This window comes from Copadichromis virginalis, linkage group LG15 (assembly GCF_057382275.1).
Source record: "Copadichromis virginalis isolate Kocher_CV1m ecotype Utaka linkage group LG15, C_Virginalis_male_GT1.1, whole genome shotgun sequence".
NCBI classification, from domain to species: domain Eukaryota; kingdom Metazoa; phylum Chordata; class Actinopteri; order Cichliformes; family Cichlidae; genus Copadichromis; species Copadichromis virginalis.
Genome location: NC_140632.1, coordinates 31,094,715 through 31,122,300, shown reverse-complemented (window position 1 = coordinate 31,122,300; position 27,586 = coordinate 31,094,715). Strand labels below are relative to the sequence as shown.

The following is a 27,586-nucleotide window of genomic DNA, read 5'->3' as shown; positions in this document are numbered from 1 at the left end:
TCTAATGTTACACCAAATTACAACCCTGTCAGCCAACAGTACATGAAAAAATAAGTGATGTAACACACTGAAGTGTTGATCAGCATTTGATTCCACAGCTGTAATGGCGCAGTGGCCATAGTACTGCTCATACTGTAACACGCTTACAGGACACAACACACAGCGAATTGAAACTTCTGCATGTTCTAACTTTATTTACAAATGGTAAAAAAAAAAGAGAGACCAAAAAATATATTTTCGCTTTAACATAAAATATATACATTTACAAGTGTTGCTATCAATTCTGTAGAGCAAGACAAATCTCAAGTACAAATGTGGAGATGGCATTGTAGTTGAGAACACCTTCACACAGATCTCTAAAGCTCCACAGAAGCTTATTACATTAGAGGTGGTCTCCTCTTATCTTGGCAATTCAAACATTCCTACTTGGAATCACTGCTTTTCCTAAACAGACACTCATTACATCCCACAGAATTAAAGCCACTGTTAGAAACAGCCAGAGACTTCAAGAATACCCACATGGAAAAGACAAAACTCTTACAGTAAATGTTTATGTATACTGCATGTCTCATACTATGATTTTTCTGTGAGATGACAAAAAAAGACTACTGTTTTTTCCCATAAGTGTACACTCATTACCAGAATGCAGTCCTGATCTATAGATCAGTAATCAATAAGTAGCCCTGAGGTAAGTGTGTGATTTTGGGCAGTACAGAACTTTAAAATTTATATCACAATATTAAAGTCAACATTCCAAGATTGTTTTGTACACAAAAAAGTTCAAATAAAAATCTTCAAATGCTAAAAAGTTGTTTTTATTCAAATAAAACAAATTATTAGAAGTATATGTGGGTGGGGGCGGGGTTTAAAGTTTCTGCCAGTGTTTCACAAAGCTGACTCTCTGCCAATCCTGAGTCAGGGAATGTTTCTCAGACAAAAGCAACAAACATTAAATTAGCTCATGCAAATTAATTATCTAACATTACCATTTACTGTTTTTTATACATATAACAATTAGAAAATAAGAGTAAAATCTGGTATAAATTCTGTGCCTAATCAAAACATGGATCCATCCACTGCGGAAATAAGGGAGGAGCTGAAAGTACACCGTGGATACCTTTAGTGCCCTCCCACTGGCACATATATGCTGCTTCCTCTTTGTGCTTGAAATGAAAAATAAACACACCACAAACAAACTCTCTATTATTCTGATTCTGTATTTCAAGTTCATTATTTACCTGAGCAGTCTGACATCATTACAGCTTTCATCAGCCTAGCACTCTTTAACTTGGCGTTTACAGCTCCATGTGGGTATCGCAGTACGAGAAGATGTTATGGTCAATGTTTGTACCATGATTTCATTCTTGGCTTTGGAATTATTACACACCCGTGAGAATAAAAGCAAAAGTTGTGATATTACAACAATACAGGTGATAATAAGATGCGCTACAAATCATGAGATTAGGAGCAAAACTTGCCTGACTGATACCATCTGTAATGTTACAAGATGCTCATACTATGTGATGGAAGCTGGATTTGTGATTTAACTTTGTCTCACACCATCAACACTTTTCTTGTAAAATTAATCTTTGAACCTTCCACCTTTTTCCCATTTTTTTCTTGAAATCTCAGTTCTGTTTTATGGAACAGTGGCCTTACTATCCTGTCATAAGACCTGGCTCAGAGTGAGGTGTGAGGTCATTCAAACTGCACACGGATCAGCTGGCGTGCTCAGTACACTCGTGATGTCAGCACTGCGTGTGAGAGCAGGAGGAGTACAGGTACAGCAGGATGAAGCAGTCGATCAGAAGGATGCTGTAGAAACATCTCTGTGTGTACAGACTCCGACCCCTCTTAAAGCGAGTCAGCAGTACAGCCAGCAGTGAAAAGAAGGTGGCCATGTTCAGGAGGAGGAACAGGCGTATGTAGGAAGCCGTGCTGGGTAAACTGTCGCTTCCTGCTGTGGCGACCATGTGAACTTCCTTGAATTTGCGACCCTTGAAAAAGCCCCCCTTTCTGTTCTTGCGGCTGTCTGCGTAATCCACAAAGGCCCGCGTATCTGCATCGCCCTCTTCTGGACTGTCATCATATGTGCGCTTTGAAGTTCTCTGTCTCGCTTTCTTTTCGTTCACCTCAATCTGTGCAAAAATGTCAGGTAGAGTCTCTGAGAGCTTATCTCCGAGGTTCACTCTCTTCCCCCCCTTACCTTTGCTCTGTTTTCTGGACATAGCGAACATCTTCTCAATGGCTTCCTCCGTCTTCTTCTTGTCAGTGAACTGGAGGAGGCGCTCTGCTGTCTTTCGGAAGCTGACGGTGTTGAGGACCCGTCCAAGGATGTGCCTCTCCATCTGCTGGAAGACGGGCTTGACGTGTTGGAGGTTGTCCTCCATTAGGCTGACATATTCCTCCACTTCCTCCGGAAAGCTGCTAACCTCAGCTGCTTCCTTCTCAAATACGATCTTCTTGTTGTCCAATAGCACCATGGCAAAAAGTGCCTTGCTGGTGACCTCTGCAGTCAACAGGTAAATTGTGTAGATGTGTTTCTTGGTGGCCAGGTAGATATCGACCCTCTCATTATCCCCACGCAGGCTAAAGCTCTGCACATCCACACCTGGTCCAAAGAAAATGTAGGCCATCCTAGTGTGAGGGTACCTCAATGGCATTGTGACATTCACATAGTTGGAGCCATTATAAGGGTATCCTCGAGGGTAATTCCAGTAGCCTACCACCCCTTTGTTACTGTAGTTTGTGTCATCCATCCAGAACATCTTATATTTATCCTCCCCGTGTGATATAAACGCTCCATGAACACCATCTACCTTTGTACCTTGGAATGGCAGCTCTGTGTTGTGAAAGAAGGCACTCATGGCACGGACAGGGCTGTCAGGATCCAGGTGGATGTGGTCGACAACAAGCAGGAGCTGTGGATGAAGAAGGAGCAGGTTCCTCTGGACATTCCTGATCTTCAGTTCTGGATTGTAAGCAGAACGTCCTTCTCCTCGGATAAAGATCATGCCCTTCCTCTCTATAGCAGCTTCCACTCTCCCCTGAGCATCAGCAGCTGGCCCCACCTTGTACTTTAACCACTTGGAATCACAGGCTTCTGTAACCTGTCCAGCCCATGGCTTAAAGCAACTCCCTGAGAAGGCTGAGCTAAACAAAACCGCATTGTTCAACAAGGTATACTTTGGTCCATAGAGTGCCTCAGTGACGAACGGGACACCGTTGGGCGCAAACGTGAAAGAGTTCTGATCAGGGTGTTCGTGGCCGGCATTAAAGTTCCTCCACCCTTTAATCCACTCTTTGTACTTGTTCTTATGAACAATGTCGAAGATGGCACGTCCCCCCAGCTTCCCTGACTTGAAGGACAGAAAAGAGCTGTTGGCTTTGACGGGTAAAGCGCTTCCATATGTTACCACGCCCCAGTCCTCAAAGTAGTGGAGCTTGGGTGTTCCAAAATCTGATGGGGGTTTGGGGACCAGGCCTGGGTCATACCTGCAGAACCAGAGGACAGATATTATTGACCCCAAATCCAAAACGTTGGGATGCTATCTAAAATGTAAATAAATGTACCAATTCAGGAAAAATATTTCCTGAAATCAGGAAAAATATTTGCAAATTTTCAAACCTTTCAAGGAAAAAGAAATTGTCTGAAAATTTGAGCAAGACAATGCGAAACCACATCCATTATGTATATGAGTGGATTTTCTAAAATCAATGACTATGTCTATATTTCATCTTAAATATGTTTAACTGAGTATCAGACTCATTACACCATTTAAAAGAACCATCATGGACTGGGCTGTTGCTGGTGTTATTATCCTAGAGCAGTCATTTTTATTTTAAAAAAATATTAAAATATTAATTAATAGTATTAAAATGTTAATCAAGGTTAATTGAGCACATGTAAATGCAGAGACTGGCACTGTTCTACTTAATGCTGACCGCCAGAGAAGACATTAAGTACCTGGATGACTCACGCCAACAAAGTCACAAGAGATTCAGACTACAACTCAGTCGCAGACCAAAGGGCCCTGCACAACTGCTGTCACCACAGGATGAGGGTTGACCACATTAACCCTGCAGAAGCAGGCAAAGGTACAGGAAGAAGCTCAAGAACTGTGGCACAGATGTCACTGAGGGAAACATCTCTCCACAGCTCCACTCCTGGTGGAAGGACATTTCACAGGTGGAACTTGGAGGCCCTGAAGTCTCTACACTTCTGAAATGGTATCAACAACCCAGTTTAAAAGCCTCTGTTTGTGCCTCTCATGATAGACCAAGACTGCATCTATCTTACAGAAGCCAGGAGTCATGTCAATGTCTTAGAGCCTGAACAGGGCAAAGTATGTCAAGTATGTGAGTGCGTTGATGTTTCCAAAGCAAACAGATCACTTGCCGCTAGGGATGGGTATCGAAAACTGGTTCTTGTTGAGAACCGGTTCCCACTGTTTCAATTCCTTGGAATTGTTTGCCATTTTTGTAAACGATTCCCTTATCGATTCCAGTCGCCCTGAAGGATGTCACCACATTGCGGAGCGTCATTTACACAGCGCGTAAGCGGCTCAAACGCTCAAAAGTTTGGTTATACTTTACGAGAACGGATGACAACAGGGCAACTTGCCTGTTGTCATCTTTGCAACTTTGCAGTAAACACTGCAAAGTTGTGGAATGATCTGCCCTTGCATGTTAGGCAGGCCTCTTCTCTCTCTGAATTTAAAAGTCTTCTTAAAACATATTTATTCGCTGAAGCCTTTGGCATTGATTAGAGGGGTTGACTCAATTTGTTTTAACATGTTTCAATTTATTGTATTTATTTATTTTATCGTATCTCATTTTAATTTTCTTTACGTATGCTATTAACATGTACAGCACTTTGTGAAACTCTGGTTTTATGTTAAAGTGCTTTAGAAATAAAGTTGGTATGGTATGGTAATACTTGCAAAGTGGATATTTCATTTAAGGGAGGAAACACTACGAATATGCAAAAGCATTTGCTCACAAAACACGCGATAACCTTAAATGAATGTCGTGTTTTTAATTCCGCTCCAGACTCGTGAATCTCAACCCAGCAGCAGCGGTAACGTTTGCACGTCCTCTCCCGTTAATGCCGCAGGTAAATAATCAACTAACAGTGCATATTATGTTAGCGCGATCTGCCTTATTACAAAACCTGCCATTACTGTGCATTTAGGTGACCATGATGAGAGAGACAGACAGAGTCTGGCTCAGATGCTGGCAGTTCTCACTGCAATCTACCGGTAGCGTCTCCTTTCAGGCCAGGATAGACGAATGTCACCGAGCAGTGACTCAGTTTGTGGTAAAAGGCTTGCACCCATTTGCCACAGCAGATGCCCCCAATTTTTGGTAAGTGAATGTGTTTAATTGTAGGCAGGGACATTACTGGATATTCTTGTGTAATTGCTACAGAATAATTTATGTTATACTTTGTTATTGCTACAGAAGAATATTTATTTTATTATTTTACATTTACAATTTTTTTTCCTGGGGACCCTGTGACACCCCATTGAAGAGCCGTAGGCTGGATCTCTTGAGATCTCACTGTTGGGTTTGTAAGGCCATGTTACTCCTAAATTTCTATCTTGTTCAAAGAGAAGATATAAAACAAAGTTCTAAGCTATTCGACCTTAGTGTTCTCCTTTTTTAAAAAGAATCGATAAGAGAATCGATAAAGAATCGAATCGCTAAACAGAATCGAAAATGGAATCGGAATCGTGAAAATCTTATCAATACCCATCCCTTCTTGGGGCCATGCCTTTGCTAGATCTACCACTGGCTTCAGCCTCCTCTCATACACCAGGGGACTTTTAGTCAGAAATGATGTCTGACTCATTCTCACAAGGTGAGGAGAAGCTCATGTTAAGAGCTGCTGAGCCTCCAGGAACTGACCTGATCTGGTGCCCCATTGGTTATCATGATACATGTTATCTTGTGGTCTCACACAGCACTACAGCCTTAGAGGGAGGAATCTATAACCACCACTTCCCCGTGGAAGGGAAATGATCCAAAGGAATACCACGGGTCAAAAAAAGTCCAGTTCCTCCAGGTGTCCAGAGACTGAAGGCAATACTTCAACACTACCACTGGCCTGTTTTGGTCCTTCTGGGGGTCAAGGCCCAAGCTGTTGATACAAACCTGCAGGGGGCCCCAAGAAAGAAGCCCCAGTGGCTTCCACGACTTCTGTCAGTTTCCCCAGCAACTGAACAAACACAAGAAGAGTTTTTATGTCTAAGACAGTCTGCATCTGAGTAGGGCCGCATGTCAACTAATTATCCAAGTATAGAAAAATCTGCAAGCCTCTGCTTTCAAGGGAGAAAGCCTCAATACACTTGTTAGGTGTTGGTTAGCACCCAAAGGTCGGTGACCAAGGCCTTCCAGTAGCTGAAACGTTGCAGTGAGAAACAGCTGACAGCAAAACTTTGACAATCAGGATGTCAGGATCGAGTGCTGCCTTGCATTTCTCTCAGCTAATGCCATGCAGCCGCAGTTGGTGCAAGAATAATTAGTGGGTGCCTGTCTCATGCTCATTGCCAAGAGACTCTCATGGCCATCTGTCCTGTTAAATGGATGATCTTCCAGCCCAACATTGGCAAGTGTAAAAAAAGGCAACAATTTATCATATTATCCATTTAAATTTACATGAAAAATTGACCAAATGACCAAAAAGTGACCCCTGACAAGATGTGCAGAAGTGTATGTTAAAGTACTGTCACTAACAAAAAAACGATGAAATTAACCTGAGCAGCTTACCAAATGAACTCTGTATGGAGAGTACACCATCGCTGGCCTTTTCCAGCTTGCCCCGGCCCTTCCATTACCCTGTTTTGATGAATTAGATCTGCCAGCCAGTTTCCACTGCCATTACGCAACACATAGCGGTCCAAAAATACCAGCTGGCTCTCTGGCCCGTAGAACCAGTTATAGTTGGAATCTGCAATTGCTACAGTTCGCTGAAATCCTGGTGAGATGGTGAAAACACAAAGAAGATAAAAACACCATATTTCATTTGTAAAGGGTACACATGACAAATAAAATGTTGTACTGAGTGAGTTTGAGGTTTGTAGAGCCAAAAAATGTGCAAAAATAGCACTTTAAACACTATGAATTCTTTGCAAATTACAAAACTCAACCATGCAAAACTCATTATGAAAGGATCTGGCTTGTGATCACAAATGTGTAACAAAAGAGCATTCCCCATCTTAAACCTCTGTGGCCCAGCTCAGCTCCACACTAAGTGCAAATTGTTCACACAGTTTTGTTGTCTATAATTACATAAGGAAACTCTTGCTCTCTGTTGTTGAGAGGATTCTTAGAAACCCGTTATAGTAACTACAACATGTTATCACAGTAAATCATTTGTCAAACCCAAACACTCGGGAACTTATAGCACAAACACTGTCAAGGTAAGTCTCTTCAGACTTATAAAGCCCCTGCTTTCAGTGTAATCTACACTGAAACCAAAGTTAATGTCTTCATTTTATCCTTTGCACAGCAGTACTTAGATTAGTTTTACATTGGACCATGGGTAGAATTATATTTCTTGTATCTGTATAGAAATTAACCTTTCTTCATTTAACTTTAAGTAAACACTGCAAATGAACTGACAATAACATCTATGAGAACGTTGGTCATTTATATTTCAACTGACTGACTCTCTAATCCTGTCAACAGTTTTAGAACATACAAGCAACCATACAAAATACAAAGATACACAACAATCCTCCATAGTCTTTCAGCAACACCCACTACAACTGACCTTCCACCTTTTTTCATTATTCACCCTCCAGCTTGTACTTCAGCCTAGCCTTCATTTTGCTTGGGTGGCATCTGTTTTTAGGTGCACTCACACTTTCTTGACACAGACAACTCATAATGTCATGTTTGTCAGGATGATAAGAAGGTCTATCCCAACTCAGGAGATAGCATGGGTCAATCCCTGGCAATGCCAAATGCATGCATTGGAGTAGGTGTGATGGACAGGGCTTAAAGGGATGAAAGCGTGTGTACACTACAGTAAGCGTTTCGAGTGCTCAGGTAAACACAGAGGTTTTACACAAGTATCAATCCAGGTAACTGGAATATATGGCATGATGTCACAAAAATCATCTCCTTGGATAATGCCTGTCATAGATATATGGAAACTCAACAGCCCAAAAAGTTACTATTTAGAGCTTTTTTTAATAGCTCTCTGAGCTCAGCTGCTCTCATCCACCAGTAGACTCTGTGCTCTGGTGGCATTTTCATGCAACACATGATAAAAAAAACCTGATTAAATAACATAAACACTGCATCTCCATACAACATGGTAATATACTACGCAAAACTACCCACACCAACCATCTCCAACCTGGATTTAAGTGTGATCACATAAATCTTATACGTCATATGAGTTAATGAGAGGAAAGACAAAAAAACACTACTCTGAAATTTTGGATTTAGTCATTTAAAAATCGCATGTCATTAAATTACATGTCAAAATGCTACTGACTTATTAGAAGGTTGTTATCTATTTCAAAATCTGTCTGGAAAAGTAGCTTTGGTAAGTAAATCTGCCATTTATATAAAATAGCATATGGACATGCAATTTACATTACAGCACTTGGCATCTCTTCATTTGCATTCAAGACTCAGACTAATACTGGAACTTAAACTGACAGTTACTTCCTTTTTTCCAGCTGTCTTCTGACACTTTAGCTTCTTTAAACTGTGAAGCTTCAGCTTGAGCTATTGTTCCAATACACACCAACAACAGAACACAACATTAAAAACAGTGAACAATTAAGTAACATTAAACCTCTTATTATTTCATTAAGATCTCACAAGATCCCAAAAGAAAAACACAGACAGTTAGTGGACAGCGATCATTCAGGGTGCTCCGAGGCCAGTTTGGGATAATCTGGCCTTGTCTTCCTGTCTGGTAGGAGGAGAAAGCTGCTATTGTGGCTCTGAAGCTCAGGCTCTCCTGGTCAGTGCAATTAGAGGTGCTTTCTGGGTGCAGAATTGCTGCTCAGCTACAATATAGAAACTGTCAGCAATTGGCTGCAAAATGCCTGAGTTTGACCTGGGGGCCCCTCCTCCCACTGCTACCCTCGCCCTGACCTCCAGACAAACCCCCAGGACACCACAGATCCCCGCATGCTTCAGCACAGCTTTGTCAGACATCCAGAAAGGTAATAACTACACGCATGCATGCCCCATATCAGTTCAGAGGAGAGGGTGCTCTCCAGTGGGGCAGCCTGAGGTAATTTTCATGCCTAAGCTAACATAATGAGGCCTTTGGCTGGAAGCGTTCTAGTAGGCATAAGCCAGATGTCTAGGCCACTCATAGCTGAATAAACACTTCCTCACAGGTTACTGACTTTTTATGTGCTTGCCTAAATATAACCATTACAGTAAAAAATACAAAAAAATCACATAATTAATTTTGCTGGCAGTATGTGGTGTCACTTTTACCGGGCAGGATGGTCCTGTACAGAAAGGCAAAGTGTTTAAGTAGCCAAGAGTGGTCGAAGTGGCCGATGGCAAAGTGGCGTTGCACCAGGAACATGTACTGGAAGAGAGAGCGGGTGGTGTAAGTCCCATATGCTACTCCTTCATACAGGGAACCGTCGGTCACATCCTGCAGGAGAACCATGGACTTCTCCATGATGGACAGGACTTGCTTGGTCCACAGGTAGGCCTCCTGAAGGTAACCTGGAACACAGGAAGTTCAGATGGTGTCAAAAAAATCCAAAACTAAATCTAAATTTCAGTTCATGAAACAATTTCAGAGTTGACTCTGCCTGTTGATGGATCTGAGGGTGCCATCTAAAGAAAGCTTCCATATTTAGCTGTGGCTACATCACACAGCTATGCTACACTGTACTATATATACTCCTTTAGACATAAACACAGACCAGATCACACACACAGAATCTACTATGAGAACATGCAGCCACATAAACACTGTAGCCACAGTTCACTGAGGAATCACGGGCTGTCAGCAAACTCTGGTTGACACGCTCCCCACAACACCCCCCTTCTCTGAGACATGGTCCACCCACTGGAGCCATCCCTGAATGGGTTTGGTTTGGTTGGCTTTTGTGCACAGAGCAGGTATTTACAAGTCATCAAACAGAGACACAAAGACTACATTTACACAAACAGGGCTTAAACAGTGCTTACAAAAGTCCAGGAGCCAACTTCAGAGCTGTCTGTCACTTTAATATAATTAATGTCCACATCCCGTCATTTCACACATTTAAAAGGAAACTGCGATATAGAAAAGAACATAGATACATTTTTGATTTGATTTTGCTGTGAAATGAAGAAAGAAAGAAAAAATATATAGCGTTAGTTCAGGCAAGCCATTAAGTCAGACTCTACCACAATCCTGGCAGATCAGCTGATGTCTGTCCCATCCCACATCAGCTGATATCCTTCTACACATCCAGTTGGCAAATTTCATACAGGAAACAGAGTTTAAGCCGCTTAAGTTTTCCAACAGTCACTGTACATCTGTATTCTGTTTTGCAACCTACTTCCACCCCAACTTCTCAGGGAAGAATCAGGCTTCTTTTTACTACAGTGAGGTACAGAGGTATTAATAATCACCATTCATGTATGATGTGACAGTTAAATGTTGTCCACAGAACATCCAGAAATCGAAAAGATGGCACACCACACAAGTCACTGTACTCGTACACCAACATTTACAAAAAGGGAAAAAAGGCTCTATGAGCATGTGAGCTCATACGCATGTACATAGAGTAGCTGTTATCACAGAGTCTAACGCTGTGGACAGCTGACCGACAGAGGGCACGAAGCTCTAAGTGCTAGGAACCACAACTGCCAGCTCAGCCTTCAGAGCACTTTCACTCTGCACTCCAGAGGAATGTGAAACAGCAACTTTCCACTAATGCTCCTGGACTCGCCGAGCAATCCTTCAGTCTGTCTGGACAGCCGGTTAGTTTCAGGCAATACGGACCAAAATTAACATCTTGACACAAAAACGATCTTATCCCTGACAACAATATGTGAGATGTCACAAGGACATGTTCTTTTTGAACGGATGGATCAATAAATACTCGTCTAAAAGCAAGCGACAGAATGGTAGTCGCCTCGTAGCAACGCTTTTCTTTTTTTCAGCCTGGTGGCTTTTTTGAATCTGAAGAGGGAAGTGGAAGAAACACGAGAAAAATCCCCTTAAAGATCAAAAAGGCAGACATTAGCACTTACAGTAACACTATCAAATATTTGTGTGTAGGTGATTATCGCTCACAATCTTGAGTGCATCACTTCATGCATCAACGTTCAGAAGACAAAAAAATAAACATAACTCAGCCTTTAAGCTGCGACACTTGAATGAAAATAAAATTGATTTGGTTGCAGTTTTTTAACAGAGCTGTGTAGCTACTGAACAAATGAAGTAGTTCCAGTCCTTAAACAAAGTTTAAGCAAAGAAGAGATTATTGTTCCATGTTTTTCACATAAAAGCTCAAATGTCTATAAATAAACTCAGTATAACTCAAGCCACTCTTCTGTTGTTACATGTTTATTTTGAAAAAATGTCTATGTAAGCAGATCTGCCTCTTGTTATACTGATTAAAATTCTTTGACCCTGTGTGTCAAATAAATAATAAAATGACTTTTGGCCAGTTTTGACATCTGACCTGTAGGAATGGGCGTACACTGCTACGATGAAAACATCTTTAACTCATTCTCAAACTGGCAGCAGTGTGCAAAAAGCTTTTGTCAGATAACCTATGAAGAAAAAATATAGTACGTAGTTTTTGGCAGCGATAAATGGAAAGCTTTCAGTTATTCAGAGCCAGGACTGAATTTAATGCCATGCCTAAATTAAGCTTGAATTAAGCGCAGCGTTAGACATGACGCCTGAATGAAGCTGCTAAAAAAGAATCTTAAATAAAGCAGATTTTTGTTTTTTGGATCACTTAAAATCGATCATGTGTTGCCAAACTATTAGGAAGCAAAGTTCTTCACCCTAGTTAGTTTTTAAACTCACCTCTTTGCATGAGGTTGCTTGTAAATCACACTTGAGTGTGTGAATGTGTGTGTGAATGGGTGGATGATTGTGTATAGTGTAAAGCGCTTTGGGGTTCTTAGGACCAAGTAAAGCGCTATACAAATACAGACCATTTACCATTTAAGCAAAAATAAATATGTCATAAACAAAGCAACCAAGCTGAGGAAAACACAGTGTATTTCCTCAGTAATGCAGAGCAGGAGCAAAGTCATTTTTGGGGAGTAAAATGAAACCAAGCAAGACAAGGTCAGGTTGCAACTTTCCTGAGATGTCACAGAACTGTGTGCTTGTTGGTAACCTTTATGAAAAATGAGCAGAAATAAAACCACTGTGACCACAGTGGTTCTCGGCAATTGAGCTTAAATTTAGTTTACATCAGTACTAAATCTTAAACGCCAGAAAACAATTTGAGAACATCTTGATTTCCTTCCTCTTCTGCTTCACATACATATTTAGTCGATGGTGTTGAGATAGTGAACTGGAGTAATCATGGCAGATTCTGCAAAGGACATGCTCAAGATAGCGGGCCCCATTTACTAACATGTGCAACACAAAAGAACTGCGCAAAGAGTTTACGCAAAATCACCATCAGATGTATGACACAAACACACAGGACAAGTGTGTTCTTACTGTATGATTTGCGTATGATAGGGAACAGGACTCATTCCAAATCAACCACAGCCCATTTCTCTAAAAAGGATAGCTATAAAAGGAAATACACTGAACAAAAATATAAACGCAACACTTTTGTTTTTGCTCCCATTCCCCATGGGATGGACGCAGAGACCTAAAATTCATTCCAGATACACAATATAACCATCCCTCCCAAACAGTGGTCACAAATCAGTCCAAATGTGTGGTAGTGGGCACATCTGCTATATTGAGATAATCCATCCCACCTCACAGGTGTGCCACATCAGGATGCTGATCTGACATCATGAGTAGTGCACAGGTGTACCTCAGACTGCCCACAACAAAAGGCCACCCTGGAATGTGCAGTTTTGTCTCACAGCAAAATGCCACAGATGCCACAAGCAATGAGGGAGCGTGCAATTGGCATGCTGACAGCAGGAATGTCAACCAGATCTGTCGCCCGTGCATTGAATGTTCATTTCTCAACCATAAGCCGTCTCCACAGGCGTTTCAGAGAATATGGCAGCACATCCAACCGGCCTCACAACCGCAGACCTCGTGTAACCACACCAGCCCAGGACCTCCACATCCAGCAGGTTCACCTCCAAGATCGTCTGAGACCAGCCACCCAGACAGCTGCTGGAACAATTGGTTTGCACAACCAAACAATTTCTGCACAAACTGTCAGAAACCGTCTCAGGGACGCTCAACTGCATGCCCGTCGTCCTCATCGGGGTCTTGACCTGACTCCAGCTCGTCGCCGTAACAGACTTGTGTGGGCAAATGCTCACATTCGATGGCGTCTGGCACGTTGGAGAGGTGTGCGCTTCACGGATGAATCATGGTTCACATTGTTCAGGGCAGATGGCAGCTGAGAATGTCCCAGTTCTTGCATGGCCAGCATACTCACCGGACATGTCACCCATTGAGCATGTTCGGGATGTGCTTGACCGGCGTATACGACAGCGTGTATCAGTTCCCACGACTATCCAACAACCTCGCACAGCCATTGAAGTGGAGTGGACCAACATTCCACAGGCCACAATTGACAATCTGATAGACTCCATGCGACGATGTGTTGCACTGCATGAGGCAAATGGTGGTCACACCAGATACTGACCGGTTCTGGGTCCCCAGACCCCCAATAGCGCAAAAAAATGCACATTCCAGGGTGGCCTTTTGTTGTGGGCAGTCTGAGGTACACCTGTGCACTACTCATGATGTCAGATCAGCATCCTGATGTGGCACACCTGTGAGGTGGGATGGATTATCTCAATATAGCAGATGTGCCCACTACCACACATTTGGACTGATTTGTGACCACTGTTTGGGAGGGATGGTTATATTGTGTATCTGGAATGAATTTTAGGTCTCTACGTCCATCCCATGGGGAATGGGAGCAGTAACAAAAGTGTTGCGTTTATATTTTTGTTCAGTGTACATTTGCACTGAAGAAAATAAAAAGAACCCTAGGTTTCTCTGCAGCACTGTAGCCAGGCCGATAAAAAAATAGTTGGGCCAAGTATCCCTTTAACCTGAACTAATGAACTAATGAACCGTGAATCTCTTCAAAGCTAAAATTTAAACCACTAGATAAGAAGTTACTCATAACCATCTCACATACGTAACATTATCTACAGCTACTTTCAGTAGCATTGATCGGTTGGAGACTCTTTCTCTTCAATTGATCTTTCTGAGTTGACTTCAGTAGTTCTTCCTCCAAACCATCAACATGTCTTTTAGACCCTATTCCTACAAGACTGCTCTGAGAAGTTCTACCATTAATTAATGCTTCAATGTATCGGCTATGTACCACAGGCCTTCAAGCTGGCAGTTAAATTAGTAGTTAAATTCTTACATGAAAAGCCATCACTTGACCCAGCTTTCTTAGTTAATTATAAGCTATAATATTTTATTAGAGCGATTACAGCATGCCGTAGGTGTTAAAGGTACTGCAGTGCGGTGGTTTGAATCATACCTATCTAACAGAATCCAGTTTGTTGTTGTAAATGTAAACTTAGGTTAAATATGGAATTCCACAGGATTCTGTGCGAGGAACAATTCCTTTTACATTACAACACATAGTGAGGTTTCACTCACTATGTGTTTATGCACCTCTCTGCATATAATCATTAGTAATTATTAATCTCTTAATCACTGGGTCTCTTCCACAGTGTGTCTTTATCCTATCTTCCGCTTATTGAGCCTGGTTCTGCCAGAAGTTTCTTCTTGTTGAAAGTGAGCTTTGCCTTCCCACTCTCACCAAGCACTTGCTCATGCGGGGTTTAAGTGGAGAAAGTGGCGACAATGTCGTAAGAGAGAATCCTGTACTGCTAGGACAGAAAGAAAGGAAAAAGCAAAACTGGAGAAACTTAAAAACACGGTGTCCAAAGTCTGAGGAGGAAACCAGAAAAGGGGCAGCTGTCTAACATATAAAGTGTAAAACCAAAACTAAAACTACAGATTCTGACACTGTTTTAGCAAAAACAATAATTTTACTTGAGGGCAATCCCCTCACTCATATTTTGAACAGTCAGCAGGAGCTAACTAGCTAGTATGCTGCTTTCAGTCTTGTGTTCTCCCTACCACCCAGTCAGGTTAGGGTTGTGCATGTCATTCAGTTGCTTACCCAAAGGTGATTTTGTCCAGCTGCTGGATAGATTCCACATTGACTCTGACTATATGGCAGTCCTTCTACTCTAACAGGAACCTGCAGCAGGTCTAGTACTGCTTTATGTGCTACTACAAAGTTGTGCAGAACAAGAATTCAATGCATACATTTTCCATCTGCCTTCCAAGACGGTGGAAGTGAAGTTTACCTACATGATCAGAGGCTCAGACTGAGAGAAAAACATCATGGAAGCAGATTAAGTTGAAGACATGACAGCATGAAATGTCTCAATATCTCACAGTCGTGTAAAAAAACAAAACAATTGATCATGTGTTAGTGTAACCCATCCCCCTAAAGAATTCCCGGAATCAGACTTTGGACCATGTTTAACTAAATCCCTTCAACGAAATCCAGACAAATGATAATCGTCTAGTCAGGCTGCATTTTGCTTTGTTTCCAGGATTTCTCTCCAACTTCCAAACTATTTGTGGAAAAATATTTCTTCATAAAAACATTTGAGGCACACAAACAGAAAACAAAACAGAATTTTTTGTGGCTTTTTCCACAATTCAAAATGATCACCAGTGTGAGCAATAAAGTACAAATGGACAGCATCATTGGTGTTCAGTAAATAGATTCTACCTAAATCTGTTAATTAGTGCGAACTTTCTGTGGTGAATGTGTGCAGAAAACACCAGCGATTAGAGAAAAGGCTGCAAAAGCACACAAAGCACCAACGGAAATACAAAAATCATACAAAACACAACAGAAATATTTTGGGGAGAAACTAATGTGATGGAACAACTGTGGAAGTAACAGAAACCAAAACACACCAAGGATTGCACTGAAACACGCTTCAGAGGCATCGTCTGTGTTACGAAGGAGAAAAGGAATCAAGATAATGTGTGTTTTAATCACACAATTCGGCAGAAGACTGTAGATAAATGTTTGCTATAGACCATTTATTGTTAGTGTGTTTCTTCAGGAGCTGTTTCTCCCTGTTTGTCTCCACCTTTTACACCATGGACAGAAAAACTTGCATGTGAACATGGCAAAAAAACCCATTCATGGGGTCTGTGTGGACACAGTGGAGGATTATAAATACCTTGGTCTGAACACTGACAATAAACTGGACAAAACACAGAAGGCCTAAAAAACCCCAAACGATTTATTTTTCCTGAGAAGTTCTTTAATATCTCAATGTTTTATGATTCTGTGGTGTGCTGGCACAGCAGACTGAGAATAACATACAGCAACAAACTCAAGAAACGGATCTGCGAAGCCAGAAACGTAACCATCACACACTTACCCTGCATCATGTAAACCAGACTTCCTGTGAGCAGAGCCACACAGTTGGTAGGCTGATGGTTGTGTAGGTACTGAAACCCCCACCCTCGGACGTAGGACTTCTCATACATCAGGCGTGATGCGTTGCCGATCACCTGCAGGAAACGTTCCTGCTGGCCCTTGTTCAAGTACTCATACAGGAAGTCGTAGGCAGTGGCAAATCCAACTAAAGAGTGTGCAAGAGGAACTTCATCCCAGGGAGCGTCTTTAACAAGCCTGCAATACATAGATCAGACAAACAGAAGGGAAAGCATCAGCAAGTGGAAAGAAATTGCAAGTATGAAATTTTCACTCTTTTCAACGAAATCCTGGCAAATGGCTTCTAATGAACGAGAAAGCCTTCCTTTGCAAAGGCTTTTAATTAACATAGCAGCTGTAAAAGGGCTGGTCTCTTTGAAAGCAAAATAAAGACGCTAAATAGGATTTATCAGCAAAATTACAAGTGTACCAACAAAACGAGACATTAGAAATGCAGCGTGGGTAGATTCTCTCCAGGTTGGATCTAAGACTGCTGACGTGTGAACTGCAAAGTGTTACTTTTGAGAAAAAAAGTGAAAGCAACCATTCTGTTCAGGTTAATTAAAGGGAACTGAACTACAGATGTGTGGACTGCATTTTAACAGCCAATAATTGACATCATGGATTGTGCTGAGATCTACACAAAGGCTGTCTTAAGATCTAAACCGGACTAGAGTCCTGTTATCACCTCCAGTCTAGCTGCAAGGATAAATCACTAAACACTAAAGCAACAACAACAACAAATAATAGAAATCTGTTCATCTCAACTGAAAAAACCTCCTGTGTAAATTTGAATTGTGGTAACTAAGAATCAGTTTGCACCTCTGTTGTAGAGAGTGGGTCAAAAGAGGACAGTAGGCAGCATTCCACTTCAGTGCAACACAAAGTAAGCACAGGGTGTAGCATCCTAAATACTGTCATTTTGGGTAATTTGACTAACCATCAAGCCTAGTTTGTTGACTTTCACTGTAGTTGTACTACCTTTCACAGAAATTTATAATGCTGCTATAATTTCATTTTTCAAGCTTTGGCATCTGCAGTCTACAAAAACATCCAGTACTAGTTGGAGCAACGTCAGCAACCAGGCTACAAAGAGTCCAATCTGCTGCAAGTGCACGCCATGAAAGCATACTTTTCTTTGCATTGACTGAAAATGGCACATGAGTAGTGGGGTATCCCCTGTCCTGCAGCCCGTTGTGCATTAGACAATTTCACTACTATCGTAACACACTATATTGCTATACTGAATTGAGGTTTTCCAATCACTTCCATGGACAAAAGTGTATAAAATCACTGGGAATTCCAGTGTGGTACAGTGATAAAATGCCACCTGTGCAACAAGTCCAGTTGTGAAATCTCCTCACTATTAAATATTCCACAGTCAACTGTTGGTGGCGTCATAACAAAGTGAAAGCGACTGATTTTATGTGGTAGGCCACATAAAATCAGTCAGCAGCTGCTGAGGTGCATAGTGCTCTTAATGCTTCAGCATAAGAGTACCAACTTTGGGGAAACAGTTTGGGGATGGCCACTTCCTGTTCCAACATCACTGTGCACCAAAGTAAAGTCCATACATACATGAATGAGTGAGTTTGGTGTGGAAAACTTGACTGGCCTGCACAGAGTCCTTACCTCAACCCTGACAGAACACCACTGGGATCAACTAGAGCAGAGACTTCGATCCAGGCCTTCACATTACCGGTAGTCTCTAACCTCAGAAATGCACTTGTGCAAAAATGATCAAAAATTCCCATTAAAACTTCTAAACTTTGTGGTTATGTATGTATAGGTAGCTCTGCTTTGTGGTCTATGGACACACACTATTGAGCCTTCGCAGAAACCCCCAGCTGCCCCAATTACACACTTGATAAAATGCATTAATGGTATTCTTCCTTCAGCTGGATCCTTAAATTTATATTCATTCATTTGAAAATCAGAGCTTTTTTTATTTTTGAAATCTGGCCAAAGGACAAAAAAGAAAAGAGAATAAAAGTTACTGCAAACTTAGAGTTGGACTTGATATTAAATTATGCCAAAACACACTAGTTTTGATTTTATATATTTCTCTTGTTTGCTTTTTATTCCACTATTTTTATTTTATTCCGGCACACATGTACAATGACAATAAAAAAAAAAAAACACACACACACGCACCAGAGAGGCAGGCACCATTCTGCCACAAAGTAGAAGCTCTTCATTGGAACATGGTTGTTGCAGGCGTAATTGAAGGTCATGAATACCACAGCTGACTGATTCCTGGAGCCACTCTGCAGAGGCCCCGAGAGGTTCAGTGACCACAATAAAAGTGCGGCCAAGTAGAAAACTCACAGTGTGCTCTTAAGACGTGAAAACACATGCTCAGTGGCTTTTCTTTTCTGCACTGTGGCACACATCCTAATGTTGTGAAAAATGCCCTGTAAATTGCACTAATGCCAATCTGGAAAATCCCCCTGGCCCTGTTCAGTGGTTGGAGGGAACATGGCAACCGTGCAGTGGAATAAGAAGGATTAAACTGTCCCTTTAAAGAAGAATTCACCTGAGATTCTCTTTCTGTTCTTGTAAAACTGAGCACCTATGAAACAACAGGAATGCTTTATAACACACAAACTGACAAGTTTAGATAAGGGAGAAACATAATTCTGCTGTGAGTGACACAACAGATAATGATGTTCCACCACTGGGAACATGTACTGCCAAGAATCTTGAGCAGCGTTTGTATAGTAGCGCGATGAAGACAGTTAATTATCACATTTATCAATTTTGACATCTTTAATATTGAATGCTGCTTTCAATAAATGAAAAAGAAAGACAAATTAGGCTTAGAAATATGGACTTATTCTCCACATCTGAAGTCCTTTGGGGAGGAAATGATGCAGGGAAGAAAATCATGGGTGGTGCACAAAACCTGCTTTGAAATTTCTAAGAAACTGGAGCAGTCAAAAAACACTCGTCGGTCACTAGGACTTGCAATATTGCTATAGCTTGTTTTGTATTTGTATAATATTAATTTGGAAAACTTTTTATTGCAAATGTATTGTTTGTGAAGTGAACCAGGTGTAAAACATCTATGGTGTCTGTTTCCATCCTAATGATGATCCAGAGAGGGCATTTTAACTGGCACGGTGACACAGTACGATAACATAAAAATCACCAGTAGAGGAGACTTTGATTTAACTGTGCTCTTTTGCTAACTTTTGCATGTCTAAGTCCTGCTAAACCTTTTTGGCTAATTAGAATACATTAGAATAAATTAAAAACCCTAGAAAAAAAAGTACATGGTTCTATTCCATTCACCCTATATTTACTGAGGACTATCTCACAAGTATCGACAAAGTGATCTGCAGCAACATTACAAACAATTTAATTGGCTCTGAAAAACGAGTCTAAGTCTTCTTTTTCCCCAGCTTCTTTGGTTTACCGAAATACATAACTTGACACGCCCCAACCACTGGTAAAAAAAAAGGAAACTCAAACTATACACAAGAATTTCCCAACATTCCTGCAGGACCTGCTGATTTAAATCTTGCTTATTAACACTGTTTACACCATTAATAGTCAAAAACTGCAGAGGTTGAGCAAACTGTTTGAAAATGTAAGAGAAGCAAGCACTGAGATGGTGATGATTAACAAATATTATACAGGTAGAGAGCCTGACTCCTGCAAGATTGTGAAGCCACTATTTCCATATATGAAAGTATTTAAGCACCACTTCTGATTGGTTTTAGTCTTTCAAACAGAATGTGTGTAGAATTGGAAGCGGTGAATGACTTTAATCCACTTTTCAGCCTTTTTGCATTTGCCAGCCAGAACTGATGGCCATTGAACTCAATCGAATTGTTAGGGAAATAAGGAAGCACGGCTACTGGCATGAAGTTCAGTCATGGCTGACTGTGAAAAGCCTGAGGATTGTCCAGGCATTGGCTGAATGGATGAATTCAGCTGACTTGCTAATGTTTTTCTCACAGTAGGAAATGTGGCGAGGTGGAAAATAAAAACATAGACATGCATGTGTTTATATCATTTCGATTTTAGACTGACACATTTCCGAGTGGCTAGTCTAAATTTACCCCTGAGAATTTTGGTTGCCAATAAGTCTTGACTGTTATAATTAAACTTGAAAGAGGTTTTGGAGCTAAAGAAATATAGCTTTGTACAACGACTTTGGGACTAAGCAGAACATTAGTTTAGATCACTTTGTTTTCACATTTTAAATTAAGTTCAATTTAGTTAAAATTTGTTTATATAGCGCTAAATCACAACAGCAACCACCTCGAGCTTGAGCCGGATAATACTGTAAATTAGAAAGCAGACACAGAAGAAACTCCAACAATCATGCGACCCTCTCTGAGCAAGTACTTGGTGACAGTGAGAAGGAAGGAAGCCTCTGACAGATCAAGGCTCAGGTAGAGGCAGCCATCTGCCACAACAGGTTTAGGGTGAGTGACAGGACATTTTTAAAAAAAACCCACACACTTTCTGTTGAATCATAATACGAATGAATAAAAAATAAATGCTATGACCCAGTCACATAGTTTATCAGTAGCAGGAAGGCAGTGGAGTGTCCAAAGAAGATGCTGACTGCAGTAAACAGTTAAGTTTGCTAAGAAAACCATTTAAAGCCTAAATTCAGATGACTGGATTTTAGAGGTTTTGAGTACTTTTTCCATTTAGCTGTGTTATCATTCTTAAAAACTGTTTGTGACCAAATAGTTTCTGTTTGTTTTCTTCCTGAATTAAATTAACACAGATACACTGCTGTGGAAAAGTATTTCCCCTCTCCTAGTTTCTCATTTTTTGCAATTTGCCACACTCGTTTAGTTGTCTTTGTTGATGATCTTAGAGTAAATATGAAATGTCGTTTTTTATTTATTAAGGGAAAAATGCTATTCAACTCTACCTGGATACCTCTACCTGAAAAACTGACAGTAATATGTATATTTAATTATTAGTTTGGGGAAGTATGGATGAATTTGGCTTTGTTCACCCTCAAACAAAATGCTCCTGCAACAAACAGAATGTAACTCTGTGAAAAGCACTGAATTGATACTTAGAGAAACTTCAAAGCCTGAAGAACGTAGCAACCTATCGTCACCTAAGATAATATATGCTGTGTTCAGAGTTGATATAAACAGCTCATTGCTGTGGTTTCCTTTGCACATCCAAAATAGTCATCATCATACATTCTTACCTAATTTGACATCAAAGTGCTGATATGCAGCAAAGCTAAAATCCCTCTGCCATGTTCAAACCAACGATAATAATGAGCCCTATGGCACTGATTGTGTATACTCTGCAGCTCTGTTCAGCCACTCAAACACTGAGGTTGCATATGTCATAACCACACAATCATAAGTTCCATACAAAGGTGGCAAATGTCGTGTCAAAACTCCCTGAGAATTACTTAGCCTTGTGTAAACTGAAGCAAACATATGATGGAAACATATTCTCTAGGATGAAGTGTACATCATACTAAAGCAAGAGCTCCCACAGCTGGATTACCAAGTTGAAAACATGGGAAATACAAGAAAGATTGGTTAGGGAAATGACTGTAGCTTAGCCTGATGATATGCAATACAGAGGAGAACTAACCACAACTAGAGGCAGTCCCTGTCAGGTCACCTGGACCCTGAGCTTCAGTCACAACCCAGGCCTGAACTATTCAGCCCACATCTGAATATTTCATTTCCTCTCACTTGGGGTGAGGGTGGGGGTTGTTTGGGCAAACAGCTGCTAAACATATTTCCTGGACTACAGACTTATCGGCCCACAATGCATCTTTACCACGAGTCTTCCCACAGAGAAGGACCGGAACACTCCAGAGAGGGGACTGACTAAAAAGCCACTGACAGCAGTGGTTTAGCATTAAAGCTGCATTGATGAAGATGTAGGGGTGGGGCAGAGATATCGAGTAACATCTGTAAACTGTAAACAAAAAGTTTCAGTCACAGTCACAGTCACAAGTAAAAAACAACAGAAAATATACCAACTAGGCTGGGCTGCCATCCTCTCCATGTAGTCCTTGACCAGATCGAGGGCCCCGGCCCTGTGTGGGTACAGCAGGCAGAACATGGACAGGACGCCCAGGTTGTTTCCATAAACCTCATTCCAGCGGGCGCTGAACTCGGCCGGGCTCCAGGGGGGCAGGTACTCCTCGGGGTGCTCTAGCATGGTCTCCCCGGCCTCACGGATTCGTCTCGCCATCTCTTGGTGAGTCCCTGCAGCTGCGTACTGCAGCTGTTCCACATCCCCACGGCTGAAGTACAGCATGGGATGACCATTGTAGTTGCCCCCCATGAAGGGGATTCCTCCGCTGGGGTCCACCTCGGCTACAGCTGCCAGAGAGAGCAGGGGCCACAGAAGACTTATGAAGAAGACAGTGGGCGCCCCGCGGGTGTAGGTTCTCATCCTCTCATCGGAGACTGGGCTGTGGCATTGCCGAAGGAGCTCAGCTGAGAAGGGGAAGGGGGAGAAAGATTTGAGAAAGCCGGCCCATATTCTGCAGAGTTTTTTTTCTCGCAAAAGCCCTGCATTCCTTGAATAATTAGATACAGCTGTAGGCCTGATGATCCGGCCTTTCCATACTGATGGAGAGGCAGCAGTGTTTAGAAACGATCAGCACTGTCTGATAGAGTAGGACTTTATCGTTTCCAAGAATTTAAGAATAGCCTAAAATTTCCATGAAACACCGCCTTACCTTCTCTTAAACCCACAGGATTTAAGTCGGCGTTGCTATTGTCAGACAAGTCTTGCCATGCACACCCAGGCCAGGCCAGAGGAGCAGGCCCTAGAGGTCATAAATGGCCCATTACTGCAGTAACATTAGTCTGGTTCACTGAAACACGCTTTAAACCAAAATGGTGTGCTTTACAGTGAGACTGTGCTCCAAACATGAGCGTAAATTCCATGACCTTAGAGGAGCTTTTGGCAAAGCCCCAGTGGAAAAGCATTTGGTAGTGATTTAAAAGACGTCTAGACTGGAGTCCGTTCTAACAGGCTGAAAGTGGACGTGCATCTTATAAAGAAAGAAAATTCAAGCCGGAATGTAAAACTGAGTCTCCTCCTGGAATTAATTCTGACATTTGACCTCAGGAGGCGTCACATTCCTCTGTGGTGAACACGAAGGTGGAAGATTTATACCAAGGACCAAGCAGAACAGAAAACTTTTTTTTTTCTTAAGCTCTCTATCTTATGGTTTTCATTAAATTCAGCTACCAGAATAAAAAATGATAATAATATTATTTATATTGTTATTTGGCAGATTCTTTTATATGTTTGTTTACAATTGGCATATTATACAAAAAAAATATTACATAGTTATGATAATGCTTTTATGTTGATATTTAAGGTTTAAACACTGCTATTTCTGTCTATTTCTTTTTGGCAGCAGCAAAGCACAGAGCACAGCTGGCATCAGTGACAACAGTTCTCATATAAATTAGGTCAAAAAAAGGATGAAAAGAGGAGGGCAGAGGTGGGTTGCAAAGCGGCTTGCTCAGCTGATGTGTACAGTCTAGAGCAGGTTAACTAGCGTGCCCCGTATGATATTTGCCAATTGAATGTGTAGAAAAGTATGAGCCGAGCCATCGACTAGTACGGGATGACCTTAGAATGAAACGAGCTGATTGGCTGGGACTGCAGCTGAGCTCTGACTTCTATGTTTTATCACTGCTTTACAACATGACTTTTTTTTTATTTTGTAAAAGGATAAAAAGCATGTGATAGTTAAGATATCCTACTGTAACTGAATGTAAAAACATAATCTGCAAAATGTGTATTGAACACAGTGATTAAGATATTTTATTTCCTCTGTTTTAACGGATAATCATTCCTTGGTGAGGGGTGTGTATGTCATGGTTGCAGCTTTTCAGAGATGATTGCCTTCCCTCTCCATTTAACATCACTGTAGATTAGTGATGGGATTTCCAGCTCTTTTTAGAGAACCGGCTCTTTCGGCTCCGAACCGGCTCTTCAGGTTGTTTTGTTGCTTTAATTAATTTATTATTAACAACAATATAAAATTATGCACAAAAGGAATTACTAATGTAAAAAATGTGTTTTTATTTATATATGTTTATATATAAATATATGCAGTGGCCCCTAGAGACAAAGCACTACAAACTCCAAAACACATTTCTAGCGTTAACTGAACTTCCAAAACAGAGCTACCTAGATCACTTAAATTACACAATTGAAAGCATATGTGTATTGTTTGTGTATTTATACACAAGCACTCATATATATTCAAATAATTTTTTTAAAATTGTTCATTTACCTGTTACTATCACACACCAAATCCGGTCGTTGGTACTTGCTTGGAGTTTGTACATGTTTGTACATGCTTTGTTTCTAGGTCCACCGTAAATATACTTTTATTTATTCACTCCACATAAAATGTAATAAATAAATCATATAATACAAAAACAAACTATTCACATTTCAACTTTTAACTATTTAATTTTTCAGCTTTTTCCTTTTAAACAAATTTAAAGTGAAACAACACAAAACACTGCAAACCACAACACAATTAAATATAAATTAAAATATGAAAACAAAAAGAACATGCATATTCTCTGTCATATAGGCCTGCATGAATAAACTTTCTGTATCCTTTAATCATCCACAACTACTTTCTGTTGCGGATGACTACTATACCTTTCTAATGTGACGTTGTTGTCCCTGGCTCTCTTTCTCTGTCTCTCCCTCCTGCTCTGTTCCTGTACTACTGAGTGTAACTACCGGCCCTCCCCACTCTTCCCAGCGCAAGCACACGGCCCCAGTGCGGAGTGAAGTGAAAAAAAGATAAGGAGCCGGTGTTGTGCCAAAAAGTGATTTCCGGTATTTGCCAAAAACTGATTGCTCGTATTTAAACTGCTATAAGTAACTTGTTGGGCTATACTATGTGAAACATATGTCAAATGCATCCCTTATGGATGACAAAGTCATCTTAAGCCACAAACAACATTCGTGTAACAAGGTAGAAGCCGCAATCAGTTTTTGGCAGTGACTTTTATATAACCTTTATTTATGCAGTTAAAAAAAATCTCATTAACATTAAAAAGTCTTTTGTAAGAGTAAGTTGGCCAAGAGGACAGCAGAAATGGCAGCAAATATTACAATAGTTCTGTAAAAATATTTTAAGTGGGGATAAAGGACCGGATTGGTTATAATGTAAGTACAATAACACAGAGTTGTAAAGATACTTGAAAAACTGATAATTTTTTAATTCTCTATATAACCCCTTTGTAAACCCTGTTCACCGAAGTCTATTTACGAACATACCTAAAGATATTACACATAAAAAATACACAGAAACACTGGGACTCAGTTTTTGGCAGACAATCACTTTTTGGCACAACACAGGCTCGAAAGAGCCATTTCGTTCGCGACCGACACATCACTACTGTAGATTTACTTAATTAAGAAAAACATTTCTCCATTAAGAAAACAATGGATAAATCAGGTGATAATACCTGAATATATGAAATGAATCTGAGCTCTGAACTGAAGGCTTCACTGCTTTAAAGCCATCTGAATTGGCTAGGTTCATCTAACAGAAGAGCACCAGGGCTGAGTAAAGCCAAAAGGAAGTGCCACCTGTGGTGTCTCCAACCGAAAATATAAATATAATTTTAGATTTTTTATTGACTTATTTAAAGGTTAAGTTATATAACTAAGTTATATAGCTGAATTTGCACTGATCATATTAAAAACCTAGCCAGGTAACAGTGATCTATTTTAAGAAAAGTAAGAAGGTTTTTTAAATTATACCAGACCTTTCATCTTAACAGATATTTTCCAGTGTTATTAACAATTTCCCCAATTTACAGGAAAACTAGGCATGGCCTGAGTGTTGGGCTTGTACTTCTCATGTAATTGCTCACATTTGTATTTTGGCAGCATTTTACTCCGCTCAGTAATTTTCCACCGGCTGATACCTTTGGCATTTTCTCATATTTATTACGTTGGTTTTTTTTCGGGTTTGTTTTTATGTTACCTTAGCACATCTTTACAGCCGTAATAAGACAAAGTCCTGGACGTTAGCTCGTTATCAACACTAGCTAATTCCAGTGTGAAGTACGCCAAGAATGACGTGCTGTTTAATAAATTATTAGAAAACAGTCATAACTTTTATTCCGTATTTTTCCACGGTCACGCTCAGGTATGAAGCTGAGCTGCCTCCTCTGGTTCATGTTTGTAAGGTAATAAGGTACGGTAAAAGTAACGTTAAAATTTTTAAGCTAACTTCTCGCTCAAAGAGTTTCTGCGTTTCATTAAACCCCAAAACCAGCCGACACAAGCAGCTGTGCTTTCAGGAAACACCCCCCATCAACACAATAGCACCGACACTCGCGGAAATATTCGTTTTCGGTGGTACTGATAATCCAGAGCCACGCACAAAGTCGCCTTGTTCGTGCGTAGCCCACCAAAAAGATTTAAGGACCTCTCAAATGTGTGTGGGGGGGAGAGTCGTTACCTGTCAGAAGAGGCGCTCACAATCCGTATGTCACTTCTTCCAGCTGTCATCTCACAGCAGCAGGTTTCAAAAAGATGATTGATACGGCTGAAAGGCAGAATTTAATAATCCCTTTTTTTCAAGAGGAAACACAGAGAGAGGAGGGAGGTATGTGTGAGTGCGGAGCCAGCGTCATGCTGGCGAATGAGGAGGGGCCGCAGGAAGAGAAGCTTTAAGAGGACCTAATGAACTGTGGCTGAACGAAAAGCCCCAAACCAGAGCTGCTGTAAACTGCAAGAAAAACGTGGATATATATTCAAATAGTAAGTTTAATCAGAACATTCTTTTTTTTCCCCCAAATTGATTGGCTGTTGAATCTCCTGACAAAAAAATGACTAAATATGTGAGTTTAAATTTGTAAAATATTTGCAATATCTGGGGGGAAAAAATCACACTGATGATGTAGGAGACTCAAAAG

General features: G+C 40.9%; 1 protein-coding gene across 1 annotated transcript; it reads right to left on the bottom strand.

The window, feature by feature from the left end:
• Positions 1 to 181: 181 nt before the first annotated feature.
• Positions 182 to 27,300, bottom strand: dse (dermatan sulfate epimerase). The gene is made up of 6 exons (XM_085432911.1): positions 27,130 to 27,300; positions 22,639 to 23,104; positions 16,600 to 16,853; positions 9,475 to 9,714; positions 6,772 to 6,979; positions 182 to 3,495 (listed from the first exon to the last, which is right to left on the bottom strand). The coding sequence occupies exons 2-6, from the start codon at positions 23,058 to 23,060 to the stop codon at positions 1,749 to 1,751; spliced, it is 2,871 nt and encodes a 956-aa protein (XP_085289037.1). The 5' UTR covers positions 23,061 to 23,104; positions 27,130 to 27,300; the 3' UTR covers positions 182 to 1,748.
• Between the last annotated feature and the right edge of the window lie 286 nt (positions 27,301 to 27,586).